The sequence below is a fragment of the Mchenga conophoros genome, linkage group LG16, assembly GCF_057382185.1.
Source record: "Mchenga conophoros isolate Kocher_MC1m ecotype Shallow Benthic linkage group LG16, M_conophoros_male_GT1.1, whole genome shotgun sequence".
Classification (NCBI taxonomy): Eukaryota; Metazoa; Chordata; class Actinopteri; order Cichliformes; family Cichlidae; genus Mchenga; species Mchenga conophoros.
The window spans coordinates 13,725,598-13,753,127 of record NC_140541.1 but is presented as its reverse complement, the minus strand read 5'-3'; the positions used below and the strand labels follow the sequence as shown (position 1 = coordinate 13,753,127).

At 40.5% G+C, this 27,530-nt stretch overlaps 1 protein-coding gene across 4 annotated transcripts in view; it reads left to right on the top strand.

Annotated features, from left to right (window-relative positions):
* Window positions 1-27,530, top strand: part of dgkg (diacylglycerol kinase, gamma) — a 169,346-nt gene that overhangs the window by 21,013 nt on the left and 120,803 nt on the right. For 2 of the 4 annotated variants that reach the window (XM_085250157.1, XM_085250155.1), the window contains exons 2-4: window positions 3,159-3,634; window positions 13,663-13,739; window positions 27,358-27,378. In XM_085250157.1, the coding sequence (XP_085106283.1) occupies window positions 3,568-3,634; window positions 13,663-13,739; window positions 27,358-27,378 (165 nt within the window). In that variant the 5' untranslated portion in view covers window positions 3,159-3,567. The remainder of the gene's footprint in view (window positions 1-3,158; window positions 3,635-13,662; window positions 13,740-27,357; window positions 27,379-27,530) is intronic. The other 2 variants (XM_085250158.1, XM_085250156.1) reach the window with 1 other exon arrangement.

Below are 27,530 nucleotides of genomic sequence, written 5' to 3'. Positions count from 1 at the left end.
TCAGTGATATTTCACTTGGTTGCAACAGCAGGGAATACATGATGAACATTTGCATTTTTATGTTTGCGAACACGAGACCACATTGGAGTTTTAAATCGATACCACAGGTGCATCTACTGAAAATCTTTGGTAAGTTCAAATCTCAGTGATCTTGACCTCAAGATCAAGGTCCAAAGTCATGTTTTCTGAAAATCTTGTGAACACAATAACTTGAGAAAGAGGTGAAATGTAATTTTCCAGGACTAATTCAAAGCCTGGTGACCTCAAGATCAAGATCAAGATTTGAGGTCAAGTTTTCTGAAATTCATTAGGCGTGCCATGTATGCAGTTTAATGATGCATGACTATTACATTATCTACAAAGAAGCTGGGTTTAAACTGTAAAAGCTCTGCTATATAGAGTCACTGGGTTACTAATCAAATCAGTCTTTTAGCACTGACTCATTCACAAAAATGCAAATACAGACATGAAACAGCTAAATTCCAAAACCAGTAGCCTATGTGTTGCAATCCTACATTACATTTATGTTTTCATCTATGATTTGGTAATTATGCTCGCTATAAATTTAGATAAGATAAAAACTACATTTAATAACAATAATAATGGATTGGATTTATATAGCGCTTTTCAAGGCACCCAAAGCACTTTACAATACCACTATTCATTCACTCTCACATTCACACACTGGTGGAGGCAGCTACGGTTGTAGCCACAGCTGCCCTGGGGCAGACTGACAGAAGCGAGGCTGCCATATCGCGCCATCGGCCCCTCTGGCCAACACCAGTAGGCAAGTAGGGTAAAGTGTCTTGCCCAAGGACACAACGACCAGGACAGAGAGCCCAGGGATCGAACCGGCGACCTTCCGGTTACAGATGCGATTCCCAACCCCCTGAGCCACGGTCGCCCCAATTTAGCTAAGTAAACATGCATAAATCATATATATATATGTGTTTAGCTTACGCATGTTTCCTCAGTCCTGGCTTTGATGGCAACTCAGACCTGACTTTTGCCTTTCAGGGTCACCAACCATTTTCATACTTGTCAGCCCACCTATACCATCTCACACCAGTATTTGACAGCATTTTTCATACAAACTAGTGGTGACCGAAGCAATCTGCTAGAAACCAAAGCAATAACAGGGAGGTTTTTAGTGACATTACACACACACAAGAATTGTGTGAGAGCATACAGCATACAAATCACATCAGTGACATATTTACAGTGTAACTATTGTTTTGATATAAACAAGTGAATAACATCAAAACACAGCTGTGCTGAGCTGTATTTTTATGTTATTTAACTATACATTTTTACCTCTGTTGTTTGACTTGAGCATTACCCGTGTAGTAAATGTTTAGCACCCTAAAGTCCAAATACTATAGTAATTCCGAGTGCATTCTCTCTCAGTAGTTCACGGTGTCTCCAACTGGCTCAGATGTGAAGCAATGGCTAGAATCCCAAGTGCTTTTATGCTAATCAGAGCTTTGAAGGGTTACAAATAACAACCGTTTTCTAGCCATATTTCATTCAGTTGAGAATCATTTCTAAAAATAAGCTCTTGTTATTCCCTCGGTAAATTAGAGTTAGTCACCCGTGCTTTTATCTCTTCTCTTTTGGAACTACGTGTACTCCAACATCAGTCAAATAAATCCTCTCATTTCTAATTTACACAAAAAGCACAAGCACAGATTCTTCCAGGAGCCAAGATGGATAATATCTCCTTTTGTTTTTTACACTTTTACACTGGAAACCTCCAAGTTTTACCTCGTGCTTTGAGCTTCTGGTAAAGTTTCAGATGGTTCCATCAGTGAAAAGACTTTTTCTCAGCAGACTTTATGAAAGTATGATAGAAAGCAGAGGTGGCTGTACGCCATTCTAGTGGACTAAGTGGAATGCAGCCATCGTTGATGTTACAGAACACACCTGTGCTTTCTAATGTTACTATTAACATTAATAAAATACACATGAAATAAAAACAAGATGCTAAAAAAGGAGTAAACAAATAGAACTGTTTTTTGTTTTTGTTTTTTTTTTGCTATACTATCTGTGGCCACTAGAAGAAATAGAAAGCTTTTGGGGTGGCTGTAGCTCAGGTAGTAGAGCGGGTCACCTACTCAAAAAAACCTTCGATAAAGTGCTTGTGTGAATGGGTGAATGCATGAGTTGTATTGAGTGCTTTAAGTGCTCAGTGAGAGTAGAAAAGCGCTATCTAAGAACCTTTCCATTTACCATTTACTTTAAGAAGGGCTCATATGCCAGCTCTTTTAATGTTAAAAATGTTTTAAATCACTACCTTGGAGCACATGCAGTTTTACACAAGTACCAATCATAATTTTTAGACTTATGGAACAATAAAATTGCTATGAAAATAGCTTCAAAATCCGGGGTTAGGTCTAAAGTGACCAAAACCCTGTTACAAACATGCTGCAGGTCATAGGGGATGAAAACCACGTTTATAGCAGGTCCAGTGCTGAAGTAGTGAACACTAAGAAGTGGAACTAGTTGATTATCAGCAAGTGAACCATTTAAATAAGACCATGGTGTTGTTCAGTTGTACACAAATTGCACTATCACGTCACATATATCCATTTTAGTAGTTTAATTGTCATCATGCTGAAAATCACAGAGCAAATGATTCTGTATTAAATGGCTATACTAGTATATAATAACAACTGTAATGCGACAAAACAACAAAGCTCAGGTTGGGCAGAGCTTTGCAAACATAATGTTAACAATATGATTCCAGCATTAAAAAATGAGCTGCTTGAGTCTACAGGGACTTTTCTTGTCGTGCACTTACAATGTATTTCCCACGGGAAATGTTCAGAAGACAAAAGGCTCCAAAAATGTATCTGCATCGTTTCAAATTTCCCAGGTCAGCTGTAGAAAAGTAATACATTTGTCACAAATAGGAAACTTTAAAGGCAGACTGGTGGTTTAATTTTGCAGCATTTCCCTCAGCTGTCCGCCCCTCACTTTTATAAATCGTTTTTTGTTCATACTTGTTGCTCCTTTTCCTCCTCCCATTCATTTCTCCGTTGTGCCTGCTAACATGAGGCTATCTACATATTTCATATCGAATCAGAGAAGCCTGATGATCAACTCAATAAATTTGTTTCTCTTTTCTCTCTTTTTCCTCTCCCTCTCTCTTTCTCCAGGACAAAAAAGGGATTTTTGATGTGGGCATGCTGAGAAAACTTGTGCCATCTTCCGGTGATCAGGATCAGTTAGCAGCCTTTGTGGACAGACTTCCCATTGGTCTCATTGCTTCAGTGGCTGAACTGGATCGAGTAGACTAAAATCCTATGCTATTTTATTTTGTGATTCAAAGGGACAAATTAAATATCCAGGGAGGGAAATATAAACATGGTCTTCCCTCCCCCACTGTTCATGTGGCCTCAGTTTTTTCAGCTTGCCCTCCTATGGTTCTCGTAAAGTAGGAGCGATGACATCCCAAAACCTCTTCTTCTCAGTCTTTTTACACAACGTGACCGAAGGATAGCCATCAGTTCCCACTGCAGCACTCGTGGACTGACACCAAGAGCTCAGCCCCTGGCTTCAGGCAGCATGGGAGACAGTAGCTGGGTGTGTCTGAGCCCGGCTGAGTTTAGCCAGCTGCAGCAGTACAGTGAATGTGAGTACCCATGTGACTTTGTCCGGAGATTTGTTTGCATGGCAGATTTAGGTACATATAATGAGGTTTGTCTGTATGTGTCTCCATTTGTGTATAGCACATTCATGTATGCATTAGATGTTACTCAAAAGCTTTGTTTGCCAGTCCAAATCATGCAGTCCTCCAGCAGCCTAAGCCTATTTTTAATTAGATAATTAGATGTTTATTTATGATAATGTGCACAACATTTCAAATTATGTATATTTACAGTTAAGTGATGTATCCATGCATGCGTTTAAATACTGCCTCCAGTGGTGAGAAAAGGGGTACTGGTTCTGTTTTAGCTAGAATTGCAAAGCCACTTTGGGGCCATGTCAAGAAGAGCATCTGTTGTAAAAATCTGCCACATAAAACATGTAGACCAGCCTGCTGTGGTGACCCCTCGTGGCAAGGAGGCAGCTGACATTGGAATCAGTATTTTATAGACATATATATGTCATATTTATACATAAAGCAATCGGAGGGATCCAAACACTGGCCCTTCAACCTGCTTGATTTGTATTGCATGACTGTTTGCCACTTATTAGCCTGCTGAATAAGCCTTGTGGCTATCTCTTCCCTCACTGTCAGCTGCATTTGTTAGTCAAAGGAGCATCTGTCTTCTTGCTCCTGCTGGATTGTGCGTGTCATTGTGAGTGATGAACAGAGTGTGATTCTCTCACGGAAGCTATTCCACCGAGGAATTACACAATCATGCATAAGTCATTGTCTTATAGACCCACACGAACAGCATGCAACATGTAAGATTCACCGGCTGATTGCAGAGCCATTAACCCCAATCTTTTCATGGTGATAATAGTAGGTGTTCCCCTAAAGATGATAGAAAAGTCATGCATAGGACTATTTTACTGTGTATGCTCTGATTTAAAGCTGTCACTGATGTTGTCATTGGAGTGGTATTAGGACTGTTTGAATCTCTATCTCTCCAAATACTGTATTATTAATTTAATATACAGCTGTACCTAAAACAGTGATGCACAAAGTGGCGTTTTTCAGTTTCAACAGGTGCACTAGAGGGGCAACAAGGAGACAACCCCTAAAACATAAATGGTTTTACAGGTGGAGCCCACTGACATTTTTCACTCCCTATCATTTTTGGCTGTTTTTTCCCCCACTAGTTTTGCATTTACTGTACCTAGGGTCAGTGTCACTACTGGTAGCATGAGGCGGTACCTGGACACCACCCAGGTTGGTAGTCCAACCTCTCCTAGATGGCACATCACTATCTTTCATTGGCAGAAAGTTGGCTGTGTCTCCCAGCACAGCCTCAAAAGCATGGAGGAGATTCTAGGAGAGGCGGTTACTCTAGGAGGGCTAGAGTAGCTGAGCTGTAGAAGGTCCTCATCTATCACGTTACTGATATCTGCTCTTTTGTGCAAAGAGGAATAGGATGAGCACTTTCAGAGCAACAAAATTACCTCCAGCAGGCCACTGGTGTGAATATCTTAGACCAAAAAATCAGAAACTGACTTCATGAGGGCCTAATGTCCTCTTGTGGGCCCTGTGCTCACTGCCTTGTGTCGCATTCGCCACAGAATACTGAATTGGCACGTCCACCACTGATGCCATGTGCTTTTCACTGATGATTCATTCTGAGCACGTATGACAGACATGAAAGTTTCTGGAGAAGCCGTGGAGGAGGTTATGCTGCTGGTAACATGATGGCCTGCGGAGGCATATCCATGGAGGAATGCAAAGATCTCTACAGCACAGGCAATGCCACCCTGGTATATGGCTGAAATCCTTGAACTCATTATTGCTGCTTTTTAACTAAATACAGGGAGTGCAGAATTATTAGGCAAATGAGTATTTTGTCCACATCATCCTCTTCATGCATGTTGTCTTACTCCAAGCTGTATAGGCTCGAAAGCCTACTACCAATTAAGCATATTAGGTGATGTGCATCTCTGTAATGAAAAGGGGTGTGGTCTAATGACATCAACACCCTATATCAGGTGTGCATAATTATTAGGCAACGTCCTTTCCTTTGGCAAAATGGGTCAAAAGAAGGACTTGACAGGCTCAGAAAAGTCAAAAATAGTGAGATATCTTGCAGAGGGATGCAGCAGTCTCAACATTGCAAAGCTTCTGAAGCGTGATCATCGAACAATCAAGCGTTTCATTCAAAATAGTCAACAGGGTCGCAAGAAGCGTGTGGAAAAACCAAGGCGCAAAATAACTGCCCATGAACTGAGAAAAGTCAAGCGTGCAGCTGCCAAGATGCCACTTGCCACCAGTTTGGCCATATTTCAGAGCTGCAACATCACTGGAGTGCCCAAAAGCACAAGGTGTGCAATACTCAGAGTAGGGCTGGGCGATATATCGAGTTTTTTAAAAATATCGATATATTTTCATACGAGATATAAGATGTGGCAATATCGTTTATATCGATATAGCCTATGTTACGTTATAATTATACTTGTGGAGCCGCAGGTTTGCCTCTCTTTCGTCCACTTTTGTCTCTACGCAACGTTACTCGGCCTCGCCTCTCCTTCACTGAACACAACTCCGCCTCCCCCATAGCTTCACCTGCAGGCAATGACAAGATGAAAGCGGAAAATCTCCGTTAGCGAGTTACCGCGGATGGCCCCGTGCGTGGGGCTGGACGGCGTCAACGTGTTAGCGAGCTAACCGCGCTAACGACATGCAGCCCGGAGGGGCTGCACGGCCTAAAATCCTTTCATTTTCTCAAAAATCGACAATGCGCCTTATGTATGAATTCTGGTTGTGCTTACTGACCGCAAACCGATTTTATGTGGTACACAGCGCTCAGCAATCTGTCAAAAAATGTTTTAATATGACTTTGCTAAGCTACGGAGCTGCACGGCTTGATGTCGGAGGATTACGGCTACCAGGGAGGAGCCTCGCGGAGTGATACGTACTGTGTGTGTATAAGGACCACAAATGGCACCTGTTCAGAGACGTGGTGCAGCTGTGAAATCTGTCTCTTTGTTATTATGCTCAGCGTCTATTAGTTTACATTTTGACTGCACAATTGTGAGCTTTTTGTTATGCACAAAAACAACATTTTCTTTTATTTATGGACCATGATTATTTAATAAATGCTGATAATTTATTTTTTAGTAATTTCTTCATGTACATCTATGCTGTATGTAAATAAAAGTGCCCGTGTGACATCTGGGACACAGTGTGACTAAGAACTCTCTTTTTGTTCTTAACTTATGGCTTAAAAAAAAAAATCGAGATATATATCTTATATCGCCATCCAGCTAAAAAATATCGAGATATGAATTTTGGGTCATATCGCCCAGCCCTAACTCAGAGACATGGCCAAGGTAAGAAAGGCTGAAAGACGACCACCACTGAACAAGACACACAAGCTGAAACGTCAAGACTGGGCCAAGAAATATCTCAAGACTGGTTTTTCTAAGGTTTTATGGACTGATGAAATGAGAGTGAGTCTTGATGGGCCAGATGGATGGGCCCGTGGCTGGATTGGTAAAGGGCAGAGAGCTCCAGTCCGACTCAGACGCCAGCAAGGTGGAGGTGGAGTACTGGTTTGGGCTGGTATCATCAAAGATGAGCTTGTGGGGCCTTTTCGGGTTGAGGATGGAGTCAAGCTCAACTCCCAGTCCTACTGCCAGTTTCTGGAAGACACCTTCTTCAAGCAGTGGTACAGGAAGAAGTCTGCATCCTTCAAGAAAAACATGATTTTCATGCAGGACAATGCTCCATCACACGCGTCCAAGTACTCCACAGCGTGGCTGGCAAGAAAGGGTATAAAAGAAGAAAAACTAATGACATGGCCTCCTTGTTCACCTGATCTGAACCCCATTGAGAACCTGTGGTCCATCATCAAATGTGAGATTTACAAGGAGGGAAAACAGTACACCTCTCTGAACAGTGTCTGGGAGGCTGTGGTTGCTGCTGCACGCAATGTTGATGGTGAACAGATCAAAACACTGACAGAATCCATGGATGGCAGGCTTTTGAGTGTCCTTGCAAAGAAAGGTGGCTATATTGGTCGCTGATTTGTTTTTGTTTTGTTTTTGAATGTCAGAAATGTATATTTGTGAATGTGGAGATGTTATATTGGTTTCACTGGTAAAAATAAATAATTGAAATGGGTATATATTTGTTTTTTGTTAAGTTGCCTAATAATTATGCACAGTAATAGTCACCTGCACACACAGATATCCCCCTAAAATAGCTAAAACTAAAAACAAACTAAAAACTACTTCCAAAAACATTCAGCTTTGATATTAATGAGTTTTTTGGGTTCATTGAGAACATGGTTGTTGTTCAATAATAAAATTATTCCTCAAAAATACAACTTGCCTAATAATTCTGCACTCCCTGTAAATGTCATGATGGGAGGTAATGAGTTTTACTGGTTAACCTGCAAAATTCACCATTCTTTTGTTAGAAACCGTTTATGACATGTCTAGTGAATTACTCACACAGTGCAACTTACCCTACTGTAGCACACAGTTAGTGTTTAGCAGAGATATGGTGAATATGTATGGAGTTGGAGACGCAGTGGAGGGATTTGCATATATATCCATGCATACTCATTTAGAAAATAAACTCTTTAAGGCAGGAAGAGTTATTCCCATGGAAGAAACTTAATGACACATTACAGAGGAGGAACTTGCATGTTTTTAGAAACAATGCACTTTCTTACACTTAACATGTGGAAGTAGCACAGTGGATTAATGAAGCCACCTACACACACACACACACACACACACACACACACACACACACACACACACACAAAAACCCACCCTCCAAGCCCTCCTTTTTTCTTGCTGCGTCTGTGCTCCAGCAGGGTTTTTGACCTTGGCTGCCTTAGAGAAAAAATGTAGCGAGGAATACAATAATTTGAATGGGTGAGCGAACATTTTTGACAATATAGTGTATCAAAAATATTTTTGGCTGCTCTCTTGTTATCAAAAGCTCCAGATACTTTAATTTGGCAAGAATTTACCCCCTGTGCCTTTTGTGATACAGCTGCAAAGGGATTTGTGTCTCCTCACTAGATCGGGTATTTTAACCCACGTCTCACATTACCTGAGACTGTATCCTCATTCTCTGCATTTGTCTCCTTGTGTCACTCTAATCACAGCAGATATAGGAAACACTTCCATACTTCCATAACACTTTTTTCTTTCTTTTTTTTGCCTGTCCCGTTTGGCTCTTTTGCCATCAGAATTATTGTCTAAAGGCAAAGAAAGATGCCCAACAGATTTACTTCCATAACGCTGAGATTACCAGTGAAACTAGGCCTGGAGCAGATGGTAAATGGACTGATTCTTATATAGCACTTTTCTACTCTCAAATACTGAGCTTCAGTACAGATTCAGTTATTTATATGTCTTATCACCTTAAATCTTCACTCAAAGACAAGTATCTTTGACAGTGCATATATAGGTGTATCATATATAAGAGACAAATGTTGTTCCTTCAGTATGCTGGCATTACTAAATTTGGCTCATTGCTTACATATATTTATAAAAAGAAAATGTACAAGCTGTGATAACTGTTTCTGATAAAATGAAGAGTAGACTGATATATGAAATATTCCTTTATTGGGTGAGAAAATCAGACCATGTCATAACTGCTTTCAGTCATACAGAATAGATATCAGAGCCTTAAACAGGCTGGCTTCTACTAAATGGGTCAAACTGGGCAGAAAGTCTACAAACACATAACATCCTTATAGAATATGATGTAACACTATAGATCAACTTACCTCAGAATATATAAAGCATATAAACAATTACAGCAATATGATGCAACAAACACAGCAGTGCTACTGATCCAAAACACTCAAAGCTTCATAGAACTGAAACAAACATTTGTTTTTAGCTCCATTCTGCTGCTGATACATACTTTAGGTTTCTGAATATTAAACTTGTTGCTGCCTTTCATAGTGTGTAACTTGAAGGCCCTGAGTACTTTCTCCCACACTGAAAACACTGGAATGATAAAATTATTTGAACATTACTTAATAAGACTGATTCAGGACAGACAATTAGTTATTTTAAACTTTTCTAGCAGTCCTTCACAAACAGGGAACGGTCTGTCTATTCTCTCCATCTGTCAGCTGCTGCTGGCTCTTCCTCCTCCTCTTCCTCACACACTGCTGAGTTTGTCCTGGTGGATCATCAGGGGTGCAAAGCCTCACAGATGATGTGCAGCAGTGGGTCCCTCAGTCTGTCCTCACTCTGGACACTTGCAGTTGTCACACATGGAAATCAAATGTGTGATAAGCTGCAGGATTCAAACACAAGTGTGACTTATAAACACATGTTCATACTTTTATTCCACAATCAGAGAAAAAGAAACAGAGAGCGAGTGCAGGACAGACAGACAGGTGACAGTCTCAGGTGTATACACTGCTACAAAACAGCACAAAAGAAGGAGGATTTAGTGTTTGTGTTATTACGAAACAAGAGGAGTTCCCAGATGGTACAGTGGACACATGTGTGACTCCTGTGATTAAAGCATCTTTCTTTCAGCTTAACGAGTGAACCGTCAGCTGTTCAAACACACGTTAAAGTCCGTTTGGCTCGACACCACCGAATAGGGTTGCCAACTCCCTGAAAAATAAATAAGGGACACCTCGTGGCCAGGGCCGGGCGACCCAGTTGTCTTCACCCTTCCCAGTGTGGTGAATTTTCTAGCTCTTTTTTTGTGTGTGAAATTATTTTTTTTAACCCTTTGACTTGAATTTGATTTAAGTAGATGTGTATTCTTTGTGATATGAACACATGTGAAACAAATGATCATTTAGCCATTTATTTTTAGCTCAAAATGACAACATTAACACAGTAAAACAGGTCTCTTTCTTAAACAGAAGCCTGTCATGCTTAACTTTTGAGAATATAAGTAAATCTTTCTTTAAAAGAACTCTGTCCTGCTTAACTTAAAATAATAGAAAACAATAGAAAGAAAAACATTCTTGTAACAGTGCTCATTTAGTGCATTTAGTACAATTGGCTTCAGCTGAGGTATTATTTCAGCTTTTCTAATGCTAATCAGCTGCTCCCGTTTGAAAACCCGCTTGTTCCCATGATTACGCATCTTAACTCATCATTATTCATCTATGTATTACTTTTATGTATTAGTCATCTATTTGTTGTAATCATCTATCCTTGCAGTTGTTTATTACACAAAATAAATTATATTATCACACTTCTGGCCACATAGCGCTGATATTCACTGCACATGCCCATATTAACTTTTTCCAGCCAGGTGTTTTCCTTTTCCCATTCTTCCCTTTCTCTGAGGGGAACAAACATTGCTGCTCTAACGCTGGGCTCACACTGTGCGGTTTTAGGCCCATTTTGAGCCGATTTTTGAGTGATCGGACCGATTTTGGCCTTCATCGTGCGTCGTGTAGTATACGTGGGGTAACGAGAAGTGATTAACACCTCACGTGAGCCGCTCACACTGCTCGCGCGCAAACACGTAAACGTCGGTGAAAAAGATGGAGCAGCACGGCTGTGCAGCGTGTGATCTGGACACAAGCGATGGAGGCACAACTTGTAGAACTTTGAAAAGCTCATCCGAGCCTTTTCGATGTGGCCTCACAAAATTATCACGACCACAACAACCGTGAAAATAGTTGGATTTACATTGCTGCTAAATCACAGCTGCCTGATCATGTTTTTCATTAGCAATTTAGCAAAGTTGATGGTGGTGGTGGTGTGTCTGTGTGAGTGAAAGACAGAGAGAGCGAGCGACAGATTTTCTGTTATAACCTTCATGTTATGGAGGCACAGTGTGAGCACTCAGGTCGCATCAGAGCATCGGGCGGTATAGTGTGAGACCTGCATCGTGACCTACCAACGTCTAACCCCTGCGAGTCAATTGTGCAGTTTGAGCAGGAGCTGAATAACGTGACTGAAAAAATCGCACAGTGTCTGCCCAGCTTTAGGTGTACTGTCGTCCGAGACTTGCACCGCAGTGTCGGCGTTTGTTCCCCTGTTGGCCATGCTTCTTGTTGTGGTCATCTGTTGTCTTCCGGTATTTTCTCCATAAGCGACCTTTCCTCGACCAATGAGATGAGCGGTAATCTGAATTGTCATACTCGAATTGTCATAAGTGTGCTGTCAGCTCATTGGTCACAAAGCAGGAGAGGGGCTGGGAATTATGTTTTCAAACAAAGCGTTAATTCCATTAACATTTATAGACTACTTTTGATTCTCACTGTATTACGGGACAAAGTGCGTCCCTTATTAGCTCAATACGGGACGTGTACTTTTGTTTCTAAATACGGGACGATTCCGTATTTTAAGGGACGGTTGGCAACCCTACCACCGAACAGAGGCAGCAATATAACATAGCTAACATTAACAGTGCAGTGAATCCTCCTTGTGCTGTGATATTCAGGACTGCAAACCGAGCAGCATCACTGACTTTCAGCTTGTTGTGTTTGTGGATATATGACTGACTTTAATTATCCATAAAATCATCACATTCTCTGTAAGATTAAGGTCGACTATATATATATTTTTTTAAAGTAAAGGCTTTAAAACCAAGTTAATTCTGAAAGTACAGACATCACTAATGTCACATAACTTTCCCGACATGTGGCCAATAATAATGGTTTAATGTTCTTCATTAAAAAAATATTTGCACATAAATAAGTGACATAATATTCAGTACTTACTTCTGAAAGTTTACTCTTCCTCCGCTCCGCTTCCACCGTTTTTTTTCGGCAAAATTATCCACACCACCACCGCACTATGAAGTCTGGGATATGTTGGGCCATGAAGGCTACACCGACCCATCCTTAAAATTCAGGGAAATTATGGACGCATTTGAGGGCCGCATTTCGAGCAGCCTTTGAATTGGGAAAGCCTTCTCTTGTCGCTGTGACGTAATCGGCCTTAAAATGCGGCCTTTAAGGCTGCAGACCCCAAATCCGGTCATTGGTACTTCCTGGCTTGTGTAGTTACTAGGTAACAAAAGCTCAACACTGCCCCTAGCGTCCTGGAGCACTTCCGTTGTGTTTTGGAATTTGCATGTGTTTTTGAGTTTGCAAGTGTTTTGGATTTTGCAAGTGTTTTGGAGTTTGTACGTGTTTTTTAGTTTGTACGTGTTTTGGATTTTGCAAGTGTTTTGGAGTTTGTACGTGTTTTGGATTTTGCAAGTGTTTTGGAGTTTGTACGTGTTTTGGAGTTTGCATGTGTTTTTTAGTTTGCAAGTGTTTTGGATTTTGCATGTGTTTTGGAGTTTGCATGTGTTCTTTAGTTTGCAAGTGTTTTGGATTTTGCATGTGTTTTGGAGTTTGCATGTGTTCTTTAGTTTGCAAGTGTTTTGGAGTTTGCATGTGTTTTGGAATTTGCAAGTGTTTTGGAGATTGTACGTGCTTTGTCTCTAGGGGCCACCGTACTCACGGAGTACTTAAAGCGCTGTATAAAACATGCCTAATTCACCCAATCACACCCACTTTATCTATACATAGTGCTTTCTAACGACATTCATACGCATTCATACTCTGATGGACGCATCGGAGAGCAAATTCGGGTTAGTATCTTGCCCAAGGACAGTTGACATGCAGACTGGAGGAGCCAGGGATCGAACCACCAACCTTCCGATCAGTAGGTGACCTGCTCTACCTCCTGAGCTACAGCCACCCTGTTGTGTATGTGTTGCGGTGATGGTGGTCCTGTGGTTTTCATGCACACATGTATATTTGGTCTTTCTAATTATTAGATAGATGGCTGTGGGATGAGGTCAGTATTCTGCACAAAGGCATTTAGTGTGTGCGTATAAAGGATTTGCATCAAAAAGTGAGAACTACGCAATGTCCCTTTCCCCTTTTAACAAGGCTGACTCACCAGCTTAACTGATCCAGAGCGCCTTCTTACAGATGAGAGTGTTTATCTGGGAATTTATTTATGAGTTGTATCATGTTTATTTATTTTTTGTATCCTCATTTTGGCTAAGATGTATGTGAGTCAAAGTAAAATACATTGCTCTGTGTTTACTCAGTTTTTCTCTTGCCTCTTCAGACTCCACAAAGAAGCTGAAGGATGTGCTGGAGGAGTTTCATGGTGGAGGAGTCCTTTCCAAATACAATCCAGAGCAGGTGTGTCTGCAGCACAATTCCCTGCTCCATTATTCTTCTTGCACTTTGATCTTTTTGTCCCTTTCTGCTTGATATTCTGACTCTTTCCTGCACACTAACAAAAACAGAATCAGCCTCATTATTCAGGTGCTTGTTAAGTTCCTCTAACTCAGGGTTCTATGAGTCTTCGAAATGCTTAGTCAGCCCCAAATTTAGGATGATTATCTGTGTTTAAACACAGCCCGAAATTCATCACTACCTGCCACCTGATGTCAGCAGATCAGCTCCCAGCTGTATTGTAGACTCCTGTGTCTGCGGCTTTTGGTGGAAAAATGTTTATATCATCGTCTGGGCTTTGAACAGCACTACTATATTTCTTAGGCAGTGGCGTGTCTAGAAAATTTTTGTTGGGGGGGCCAGGTAGCGGCACAGATTTGGAGAAGGGTGACAGATGTAATTGGCAGATAATGTTAAAAAAAAATCCTACCAACCGTTAGGTTGTAAAGTTTTTAGATACTGCGTTGATAAAGTACAAGAGATACAATCAGTGCTTTGTCAGTGTTTATTCAGCATTCAAGGACAGCAATATTTGCATAGTATTTTTACTGACATATAGTGCACATATGTTTTGGGCAAAAACATTTTTGAATATTAAAATTTTTATAACATTTTTAACAATTAGCCAATGCCAATGCAAAACTTTATCTGCCTATTAAAAAAAAGAAGACAATCTTCTCACAAACTGGTGTTTGATTTTGAAACAGGGAAAAAGTGGGGAAACAAATGAAAAGACTAACATTTGAATAAAACCTGAAAGCAAGTAAATACTTTCTATGCTGCCTCATGGTAAACTATGGTAATATTGATGTATAAAGAACAACACTGGCTGATGATGAAATACAGTCAGCTGGCATGGTGACACTGCCAGTATTAACCCGCAGGGCTGGACTGGGACAAAAAAATCGGGCATTTTCACTACAGACCAGCCCACCAGGTATTAAAGCTATAAAGCCTTTGAATGAAAACAAACCCTGTTGTGACAGTGATGTACAGTCTTTTTGGTATATGTATGATTTCTATACATTTTACGTCAGATAAAAACTTTGTTCGTAAGATTCAGATAATTATTTAATAAAAGCTAGATATTTTAAATGAGAATAAGAAAGAAAAGTATTTCTTTGTGCCCCCCTTTCCCTGTTAATGCCCTACCTGGCCCCCTGGCAAAACTTTGCTAGATCCGCCCCTGCACAGTTACCAGCTGTCAGCTACTTAGAAAAGGATCCTGGTGTTATTTGTCTCTCAGAAACAGTTCATAACTTCCCTTCAACTCATTCATGTCACCTAAAAGGTAAACCTGTTTCTCCATCACCTGTTCAGCTCTGATGATTCAGTAAGGACATCTCCTGGTTTCATCTGCATGTTTCCCTCTCACCACATATCCAAACCGACATCATGACCAGCAGCTTTACAGCTGTGGCTCCAGCAAACATCAGCTGATACTAGAAATTAATATTAAATACATTCTAACAACAGCCGATCAAGCTTAAACGTGCTGCTGTTGTTTAGCACGACATCTGCTGGGTTCCTCTTTCTGGCGCAAAGTGGGCGATAAACAAACGCGAGAGAAAAGCCGATCAGCTGATCATTGATCAGTTTCATGATTGAAGTAGGAACAGGAGAGGGAGGGGGAGAGAATGAGAGAAGAAGAGGCAGCTGTGCAGCGTAATGACAGAATAAATCCAGCTTTGTGTCTTTTTTTCATTATAGCTAAAGTCCGGGACAAACTGCGTCTCTTCTCAGCTCAACACGAAACGTGTAATATTTTCTCTGAATGAGGGACCATTCCATTTTTTAAGGAGCCGTTGGCAACTCTACTAACTAACCTTATGAATAAAATAAAGTTCACTATCAGAAACATCATAGCACCCACCCAGCTGTATAGAAACTCCATCATGCTAGCTAGCACGCAGTACGAGTTATTGTAACTGACAGTAAAAAGTCAGCACAACGAAAATAAACTCCACCCAAACTTAGTTTATATCTGACCCAGATAGACTGCAGGTCATAACTTCTTACCTGACGTTCAGTTCACCTGACACTCGGACCGGTGGCCGCCTCGGGTCTCTGCTCCTCCTGCCTCCCCTTCCCTCATCCACCTGCTGGCCTCTGTGGAAGCCCCGCCATAGCCACCACCAAACAACTGAGTTATTTTTTACACATCGGCCAGCATCTGGCCAATCCACCACCTCTCACTGTTCATGCCTTTACAAAAAAAAAAGTCATCAGCCCACCGGTATGCCCGATGGCCAGTCCAGCTATGTTAACCTGCAACCAAATGTTACAACTTGGATTATATCTTATAACTCATAACTCTTATGCTAGCTCCCCCAGTACTGTCTGAAATATTCGAGGGTTGCAATAATTCTTTAAGTGTTATTTTTTCCTTGGTATTCTAATTTCTAATAAGTTTACTAAACTCAACAAACTTAATATTACTTACCGGGACATTTATTCTGTCCTCATTTTCTTTCGCCGAAAAATTGTTTTCTGCAGTGCGTCTTTCCTGCTTGGCTCTCCTACCTTTGCTAATGTGATGCTCATAGTGCAGAAGCCAATGCTGCATTCACGTACACTCGGATATCTAGGCTTTACTGTGGAAACATAATCGTACATTTGATATTTGATTGAATTTTATTGTTTTAGCTTCGGGGTGGCACCTGGGGTGGCCAGTCTGGTGGGGGCGGGGGGAGGGGCAGGCCACCCCGCTGCACACGCCACTGTTCTTAGGATTAAGTCACATTTCTTTGTTCACTGAGTTATTGCCCAGCATCAGTGTTGGGGCGTAACGGAATGCATGTACGGGTGTTCTGCGAATCCATACTCTGACGGGTAAAGTTAAGTGTTAAACATTAAAGTTGCAGAGCAGGAACAGACGGCTTGTTTAGATGGGCATGTTCTTTTTAGTGAATTCTCTCTAAAAGGAACAGCATCTAAGCAGAAGCACAAGACTTCTGGAACAGTTTATATGAGAACGCACAGCACCATGTTTGGCAAAAACCAAGCACAGTGTAAACACCTCACACCAGCTGTCAATCACGGTGATGGAGAGGTGATGATTTGGGTTTGTTTTGCAGCCACAGAACCTGGTCACTTTGCAGTTATTAAGTTAATGATGAATCCTGTGTGTACCAACGTATTCTAAAGTCTAATGTAAAGCCATCTGTCCCAAAACTAAAGCTTGGCTGAAACTGGGTTATGCAAACACACCAGAAATCAACAGCAGAACGATTGAAAAGGAAAAGAATTGAAGCTTTAAAACAAACAGCCAAAGTCCGGACCTCAATCTGACTTAAGTGCTGTGGCAGAACGGGCCAGAATTCCCATTCTGGACTGATAAAGTTATACAAGAACAGTCATGGCAAAGGTGTTCTACAGGCTACTGAATCATGACTTGTACTTTAATGATGCTGTACTGTAATCATAAGTGATGGAAGCACATAGACTGATGGTTCAACCGATGAACAGCAGAGGGCAGCTCCATAAGAACATGTTTATAGGTACTAAAGAACCCAGAATACAGGTTTTATAACTCATTTACCTGATATGCACAGAAGACGATAACAGATTACAGGTTGTTGTATTTCAGCTGCACATCACCGGGCCATGAGCTGTCTTGAATAATAAACTGTAACTATACAAAGGAATAACATTTAGGCTTTAATTTATCAATGCTATAATGTCATAATCTGTATATATTTGGAGATAGTACTTCCACTTACATCAGAATTTGTACACATACAAAGTATCAAATCTTCCTTTGGCTGCTCCCTTTAGGAGCCACCACAGCAGATCATGTGCCTCCATCTCACCTTATCCCCAGCATCCTCTTCTGTCATACAAACCTGTGGCCTCTGTATGTCCTGTCACACCAACCCTCTGCATGTCACAACACGTCTCATACACAAAAAGCGTGTTAAGAATAAATGTACTTTTACATACGTGGTTATAACAGTTAGATTTTTTTAGGCGAACTATTAAAACCTTACAGACTTCAGACTAATGTCAGAAAATTGGCATATTGTAGAAATAACATTTGAAGTGTCATTTAAAGTTTTAAAATGGCACATTAAAACCTTTAAATGGGTTTACACAACACATGGCATATGTTTTATGTGGTATGCTATTTGTTCCTTTATAAAAATTGCACATGAGACAACTTATGAGAACCAGTAGTTCATTTCTTAAGCCACTCTGAAAAGTCACAATGCCTTCTCATGTTCAAAGCAATTGAGACAGGAGTAGTTGAGTAGTTTTAAAGTCACATATTCAGAAACGGGAGGATGCCGGGGTGGATGGATGAGCTGACAAAACACTTTGTGTTTGCTTCAGACACATGACCAGTAAGCTCATGCTGGTCAGAATTTAATCATTTGTGCACAACGTCTTGATCCATGCTGAATCACCCAGTTAAGTAAATCCCAACAGGTTGATTCTGTTCCCCCGGATGTAGTATTTTCAGTGGGAGAAACTGAATGAGTGACGAAACGTCTCTCCCAACAGAATCAAACTTTTGGGATTTGTGCACAATGTTCACCTAAACGAGTCTTCACCCAAATTGTACTCAATTTCACATTTGTCGTTTTTGCGTTGAGATAAACTGTGAACAGGATGAGTGTCACGGTTGACGATGGCCAACCGTGGGGAAGGTGAGGGAAGGAGGACCCAGGCGCGGAGCTCTGTGTATAAGCAGTGCGTTTATTTACAGTGTATGGAACCAAACAACAACAAATCCCCGTGCTTTCCCCAGACTCCCGTGTCATGTCCTCCTTGTGCTCTCTGCTCCCGTGTGTCTGCACTCCCGGTGCTCGCTGCTCTTTAGGCTTCCCACGCTCCTCCTGCAGGAAACGATAGCGGCAGCTGTTAGGACACTTAACTATAGCAGGCATGCACTCAAAGACTAAACCTAAACTGGATGACTAACGTGGAGTCTCACGCAATGATTCCGCGTCGGTGGGAGCTCCAAGACTCTCCTAAGTAGCTCCCCCGACGAGCCCTGATCAGCAGCAGGTGTGTGGCAGGAGCTTCGGGTGTGGCCAGTCCCCTAGCAGGGCCACACCCACCAGGCCTGAAGGCGCCTGTAAACCGGTGTTCACAGAAACACCTGCATCCGTACACACACACACATATGTGCAAGCATGGAGAAGAGGGGCAGCAACACCAAAAATACATATAATATAACATAACTCCATAACTGCTCGGGGACCCTGACAATGAGTCACTACGTCACTGACATTCTGTTTATTTATTTTTGTACGATGGTCTTTTTTGGTCTTTTGTTTTTACAAAAAGCCTCTAATCGTAAAAAAGCACAATTAGAGCTCCAGTGTATTTAGTTAAAGAATTATTTTTGTGCCTGTATTCTGAACTAAATCTTAACAAAAGCTATGTCATAATATTAAAGGGTTAGTTGTTATTGTTGTTCGTGATCTCCTATTCTTATGCATCAGACAGCTATTTAGGTTAGAGTCATGGTTTAACATTTCATATGGCTTAGGGCTAATTTTATACGTCGGAGTGGAGGACTGGTGAAGGTAATCAACTGATGTTCATTAAATCTATGTTCTCATGTGATGTTCAGCCTCTCCCTGCCACCTTTATATTCTCATATGAGAGCCTCATTTTTCTTTCTTACTCTGTTCATTATCACCTCCACTTGGCTGTACGATTGTCCTCAGTATTTGCGATGACACAACTAACAGCCTGGCTGGACATTTGGCGCCACAGAACCAGACTTAATGTTCACGTGGGCTTTCTGAGACCCCGTTGTCACCTGGCGCCACCGTGACGACTCTAGCCCTGCATCTGCCATCCATCAGTGTGTGTGCGCTTGTGCATGTGTGTCTGTGCGTGTGCGCATAACCCCCAATGAGTCATCGCTGCATCAAGCTAGCTGTTGTGGAATCCACTCAGGAAGTAGACCTTTCTTTCTTCCCACTCACTCATTGTTTTTATTGAGCTTTTATTTTTAGCCAAAGTGTGGTCCGGAATTTTTACACTGATAATAATAATAATGAAAAATGACTGACACATGGAGCTGTCGGTGTTGTTGGGTTTTCTCCAATTTAGCAAACAAATAAATATCGCCCTATCATTCTCAGTGACTGATGAGTGACTGAGAAACAAAGACTGAACATCACACCCACAGATTTCTTTTAACAACAGGCGCAGTCTCTATAAGCATCTGTCATGACAGTGTGGGAGTGATGCCTTTTGCCTTTGCTCTATGCACTTTGTTTGTTGGCCAAGGTTTCAATGAAACAGTGCAAATGTTTGGAGAGCTGTTTTTGAGACATGCGAATTATTTATGTGCTTAAAATGTTTAAGTTGGGTGTGCACTTCATGATTGTCAGGTTGATGTGATTTGGATGTGCTGGCTGATCAAAACCAGACAGACTGGGTCACTTCCAGCTGGGCTTAGTTGGTGTTGACAGCTTGTAGAAAGTGTTATCTTTATTTTTAGGAACCAGTCATTGTTGCCTGTTCTCACTATGTTTTTGAAAAATATATCTAATATTTGTGATTTACAGAGTGTTCACAGGATGTTTTCCCTGTGTCTCTGTGTGTGTTCATAGGTGACTCTAAATTGGCTGTAGGTGTGAATGTTCTTCTACAGCAGCAGTCCCCAACCCCCGGGCCACGGACCGGTACCGGTCCTTGATTCGTTTGCTACCGGGCCGCGAGAGTTGAGGCTCGGGTGTGAAATTTATGGTTTTGAGGGTTTTCATCATTAACTCGGTTTCCCTGGGTCTTTTCCCGTGTTGTAGGAGTGTTTTATTTTGAAAGTAATATTTACACGTTACCATAGCGACCAGAGTGCATTAAGGGGCAGAGAGGAGGATGTTACTCTCAGTGTTGTTGGCGCATTTCTGGAGGACGCTGCTAATAAAGTTACACAATTACACAGCGAATTCATGTTTATTATTATATTAACAAAATACCACAGTTTTTGTCTTGGTCGTATCATTTTATTTTGTTGTATTAAAAGGCCGGTCCGTGAAAATGTTGTCTGACATTAAACTGGTCCATGGCGCCAAGGTTGAGGACCGCTGTTCTACAGCCAGTAAAATAAGTACTGAGTATTGAACATGGCACCAATTTTCTAAGGAAATATATTTCTAAAGCTCCTTGACATCTCACCAGATTTTGGTAACAACCCATCCAAACCACTCATGCAAAGAAATCAAACCATAGATGTCCATAACTTATGTGCAATAATCAGAAATGACACAGGGAAAAAGTATTGAATACGTGAAAAAAGCATGGAAATCAAGACACCATACACTATCAATTAGAAATTAATTAGAAAAAAATCTTGCAGTGCTAATTAATATCAGCTGGCTTAGTCCCAACTGATGGCCTATAAAAAGGTGTCTCATTACCAACGTATCACACAAGAAACCTCTCACGATGGGTACAACCAATGAGCTCTCTCGAGACCTTTGCAACTTTAATGTTGCAAACATAATAATGAGATTGGTTACAGAAGAATTTAAACTACTAATGAATGAATATATGGTTTGATTTCTTTGCATGTGTGGATTGGATAGGTTGTTACTGACATCTGGTGAGAATTTCATGTCAATAGCACCTTTGGAAATATATTTACTTGTTTTCTTTTTTCTTTCTCAGCAGGTGACCCAGGTGATTGATATATGCATTTTTTTCTTTTTTTCTTCTTCTTTTTTTCTTTTTTCTGCTCATTCTGTTGGTTTTTGTTTTTTGCCCTTCTCCCCCGTCCCTCTTCTCAGCTGTTTCTCTTTCCCTCTTTCTTTCTCCCCTTCTTTCCCCCAGTGAAGTCTGTCCCATATTCAGTAAGTGAAAATAAAATAAACAATAAAAGGTGAATCAAATGGACCATTACGGCAAGGCTGGGATGGTCAATTTGGTAAAGTAAATCCGTTGGGCATCTTTCTTTGCCTTTAGACAACAATTCTGATGGCAAAAGAGCCAAACGGGACAGGCAAAAAAAAAAAAAAAGAAAAAAAAGAAAAAAGAAAAAAGGAAATATATTTACTTAAAAAACTGGTGATGTGTTCAGTACTTATTTTGCCTGCTGTATCTCTCTCTCTGTCAACTCTGTGTCAAACTGGCTACCTGTCCATGGTGGACTTTGGCTCCTGAGACCCTGAATCTGGTAAAGGAAATAGAAAGGAATGGATGGATTTGTGGCTGCTGTAAAGTCAGTTTTTTTTCTTCCATGAGGAAGCTAGCTGGGGCTTTTCTCCACTTCACAGAGGTGGTAAACTTTTATTGCAGGCAGTCTTTTATTTGTTATAAGTAGATATGAACAAATCCTGCTTTTGTGGTGCTCTTTTTTCCTCTGTTTAAGTGACTGCTTTAAGCAGCAGTATCAGGGTCTAGCAACTGTATCCAATCAAAGAACCACTCGCTATTCTTTTTTTAGATTCTATTTTTGGCATTTTAAGCCTTTATTTGACGGCACAGTGGAGAGAGTAGACAGGAAAGCTGTTCGAGAGAGTGTGATGGAATGACACGCAGGAAACGATCTGGGGCAGGCTCAAACCCAGCTCACTTTTTACTTTATGAAGATTTTTTAGCTGTTCTTGCAACTTCTAGTAGTTAACTTATAAAAGCACACCTTAGAATTTGCTTGTTTAGCACGCGCTAGTAGTTCTGGGGCAGGTTCTTCATTCATGCCTGGCCCAGCAGTTCTCTGCTCAGGTGCTTAGAGCTGATCAAAAATGATAGCTGTGGATGGAACAGTGATGCATAAGCAAAGTCAATCAAAGCATTTGACAGACGGGCTAAAAGAAGAAAAAGAAGAAGAAGATTAAATGGAGCATGTAAAAGTGTCATTTGGGAGATATTTACAGTTCAGCAGCCTTGAGCTCGCTCACACAGAGAACAGCCTGTAGTTGCTCTCGGGAAAAAGTGTTTCCCAGAGGGATGAGAATTTTTGCAAATGCATCTGGAGGTACTTCGATTCAAAGCACTGTATCAACCTATGAAAAGCAGCTTTTTGTATGTCCTGATTTCATATAAAGTACGTTCTGTGGTATGTGTGCACATGAGCATATTTGACTGAATCTGCTGTGCTACACGATGGACACCGGATTAAAGCCTTGCAGTGTTTTTGGCCAAATAAGGAGAAGCGAGTGATATGAATAATGCCTGGCAGGATTTGGGAGCTCTCAGGGTTAGGTTAGCAGTGTTGAGCTGAGGGCGGATCCTTACCACTGTGTGCTCTTCTCCGATGGGCATCAGTTACAGCAGCTCCAAACCTGCAGAACAGAAGCATTTTAAAAGTGTGTCTGTCTTCAAAGTGAAAAGAATCAATTGTACTTTCTACTATTTTAGAACATACTAAATTCTGTACAACCTTAATATATTTGCTAGTTTTACTTGTATTTACTTTTTTGTTTATTATTATTATTATTATTATTATTATTTTTATTTTTATTATTATTATTATTATTATTATTATTATTATTATTATTATTATTATTATTATTATTATTGAAACAGAACTCTTAAACAACCCACTAAGAAGAATATGACAGACAGCTTTGGTAGTGATGGGAGCCCTTATAAGAGGTTATCAAAACGTTTTGAGTCCAGCTGCTATTTTTAGATCCCAATGCAGAAGTCCTGTTATGGACCCTTTGTACTTGTGCCTCTGTGAGGAGTGCTGGATCTCCTCGTGTGTGTCAAAATGGCGATCCTTCATTTTGATTTCCAGTTTTGGGAATAAAGTTGCCTGAAGACAAATCAAAAACAAACCAAAAAACACAGGCTTGCTTCCGGCCTCGTTCATTACCTGAAATTCTGCATCCAGGCCTGGAAACTATCGACTCATCTGAAAACTGTGGAAAACTGCCGAGGCTTCACTGGAGAACCAACTCATCATTAGTAATGATCCTTCATACAAAATTTTATGTCAGTTTGAAACAACATAATGTCTGCTCTCTGCACAAGTTTGAGGACCATTGCGAAATTGCAAAGCACAAGATCCCGACCCTGTCCCAACTAAACAATTGTCATAAAACCTTTTTTCTCTCCATTCTGAGGTGCAGACTCCTTAATTTGCAGTCTCAATTGCTGTTTTCTGATAGCACCTATGCTGGATTAGAGCCAAGTGTCACGGTGGAGTGTGTATGGAGGACCCAGGTGCGGACACAGGCGAAGGAACAGAATTAATACTAACAAATGGCGAGCCTTTATTTCGGCTGATATACATGAAACATAAATCAAAGCGAGAAAACAAACTAGACTGTGAAACTATGATTCAACTAAGACACTATGAACTGGACTAGGATTTCTACAACAAGGGTAAGATCCACATACAACACAATGCTGAGCACACGAAGACTGAGGACTTTAATACACACATGAGGTGACCAGGGGAAGTGGAGACACATGAGGACACAGCTGACTCGAATGAAACAGGGGGGAGTAAAACTAACCACATGAACACAGAACACAAGACCCTTTTCAAAATAAAATAGGAAACATGGAGACTTACACATGACAACACAAGCTTAACAGACCTAAAACACATGACAGTCTAGACAAGGAACGACACACAGAAACCAAGGAGACAGCTGATAAGTAATCGTTAACCTAAACCTCCACTAAACCCGAAATAAGAATAACACACAAACTTATAATCACCAAACTAAAATGAGAACTTCAAAATTACAAAATAAGACCCAGAGACCCAGCCTGTGACACCAAGCTTGGTCGACAGAATGATCAACCTTTCAAGTACGGACACTCGTCATCACTGAACAACATTGTTTTAACTAATAGAAGCAGTTGACAACTCTCCAAGAAACACGCTAGTTTTTCCGTCTTATATAGGGTTTTTCAGCAGTACAGTATATATGAGTAAAATAACTATTATGAACAGATGATTTCCTCAGATGCCTTGCCCAAATTCTAGACCAAGTGGTTTTGCTTTCAAAAAAAAAACAAAAAACGTGTAAAGATCAATAGACAGCATCCTGAAAACTCTTGAAAACAATCAGGCATTTTATCTTTTCTGCCCAATTTTTAACAATATCCTTGATAAACCCCTTCTACTTCTTTTTTTTTTTTGATAAAATAACATTTCAACCCTTAGTTCTCAGTCATCTCATAAAGCTGCCAAAAACCATCTGTCATGTTATTGTCCAAATCTTACACATATGTTACTGTATTAGACTATTGTAAGCCAAAATCTAGTTTATATATATTATATATATTATATCTTTGAAACATCTTTGTAACATCTCCTTCATATCTTTGCAACGTTGTCCACTTGATTCACCTGCTTCAAAAAAAATGTTTTGAAAATCAGTTTTACAACTAGAAGTCATATAGATTTAAATCATCAATTCAGCTTGACTTGGAATTAGTTTTATAAGCACTGGTTGTGTACAAAAGCATCTTTAATTCTATATGTTGTCCACCAGATATACAAAACTGAAAACAAATTCTCTTTTGACTTGATAAATCATAGGGACGCCTACAGTAAACTTGGTGATCCATCCCTCCTCCACCTCAGTGCTGATCTGATCGCTAGACTTATAACTCTTATTTGTAATTTAACACTTTCTACAGCCAATTTTTTTTAAATATGGAAAGCTGCACAGGTCTTACTACTCGATAAAAGTAATGACCCTAGTCACTTAACTATGGAAGAGGGCCAGAGGGGCCGATGGTGCGATATGGCAGCCTCGCTTCTGTCAGTCTGCCCCAGGGCAGCTGTGGCTACAACTGTAGCTTGCCTCCAGCAGTGTGTGAATGTGAGAGTGAATGAATAGTGGAATTGTAAAGCGCTTTGAGGGCCCCGAAAAGCGCTATATAAATGCAATCCATTATTATTATTATTATTAACTAATTACCACCCTATTTAAAACTGTTTAGTCCTAAAGCCCTAGATAATGGGCAATTAAAGTGTATAACATTTTACAGTGATAGCAGACAGGTTTTAGATCATGTCGCAGAACAATGCCTGCAGTGTGTGTGTACGTAACAATAGTATGGAAATGCTTGATCATCAGTATTATGCTGCACTTTTGATAGATCCATCAAAAACATTCGATTCAGTAGATTGTGGCATTTTATGAGAAAAAACACACAGGTAGATCTTTTTTGACTTCTTCTTTTCACCGTGTACGCAAACAATGTTATCAGTGTTACCCAAAACTGTAATGTACATTTTTATGCAGACACTATTTTATATGCCACTGATTTGGCAAATCTATAGAAACAAGAAAATTACACCCAAAGATTGGATTTTTATATAAACATAAATCACTATACAATTTTGTCTGCATAAATAGGCAATTCTTTTCCTAGTCACCATTACACCTTACATGGAAAGGTGGGCTAGTACGTGCTACTGGAGTGATTACAAAGTGTAGGCTGGGGCCATGAAGGTACTGCAGGTGGGCCACAGTAATAACATACCTGAATTTAAAAGTACTGAGAAGTATGTACACATACATGTTTATATAAATGTATTTATATAAAATTGATTTAAAAATAGCAACAGGAGGTGATAGTTTGCGATGTTAATCATTAGTCTGGCTTAACTGTACAGCCCTTGTATTGTTTGTGTCCCAGCTGCAGGTGGGTCGTAAATTGGCTTTAACGCGTTGCATACGAGTGGGTAACATTTGCAACTGATAGCCAACAGTGTGGCCACTGATGGCTGTCACTTTATCTTATCTTAGCCACTATTGGCTAATGTTTGGTTTATGTGTTTTTTTAAGGAAATACATCATTTTCTCCTGTATTTTGATAAGAATGAAGATTTAAGGCTCAGTGTGCCCCATGGGATTTTCTGGTATGGAAATTCCCATCCCTGGGAATGGCTGCCCTAGTGAATCAAGGAGCATTGCATGATGTTTATTTACAAGGCTCAACTGCAAAGATTGCCTGCATACCTCTGTTCCTTGACTGAATTTAAACATAGTACTTAAAATATCAGATCACAGGACCCCTTAACATTAGCTGTACCTCACACTCACACTGAACTTGGAAAATCTTGATTTAAATCCTTTGCTGTTACTTAGTTAGTTAAAAGTTGCAAAAACTATGAAACTTGACTATCTGATTTCACTGAAAAATTTTAAAGAGTTGAAAGACTTTTTCTTTATTTGTGATCATGTATGATTGGTTTTATTACATAGCTGGGTGTCTTTTTTCTGTATACATGTCTCTCTTAAAAACAGATCTTGACCTCAATGAGACTACCTGTTAAGAAGCTTGTTAATGCAAACTTAAAAATGTAATGTTTTCATTTGATGAGTAGTACAAAAGCTGATTATATAGTTATTTTTACAACCATTTTTTTCTAAAAAATGCCATTGTCACTCGCACAAACTCTGCCCATGGTTGCCGTGACCTTTTCCAGTAGACCGTACCTCCTTTTGTCATTTTTTCAGCCTGACTTCCTGCTTGATGGTACACCAATGTTGCCAAAGTTGTCCTAGTCAGAAAGCATCACTACCATCGCCACTGAAGATTCACACGAACAAGCTAATTCCTTTTCTTCTTTTACCCACTCCTCCCTCACTCTTCCTCCTTCCTCCCTCCCCATTTCCTCTTTATTGTTCCAAATGTTAAACAGAAGCAAGACGTTCTCAACCAAGTAAGCCTCAGCCCGGTGGGCTCTGCATGCTGTGTGGTGTCTGTGTCAGCAGACTGCATGCACATTCTGTCCACTAACATAACATGACCACGCTCTTACCGCTGCAGATGATCTGTTACACAGCCAGGGGAAAAGGCCATGGGGCTGTTGAG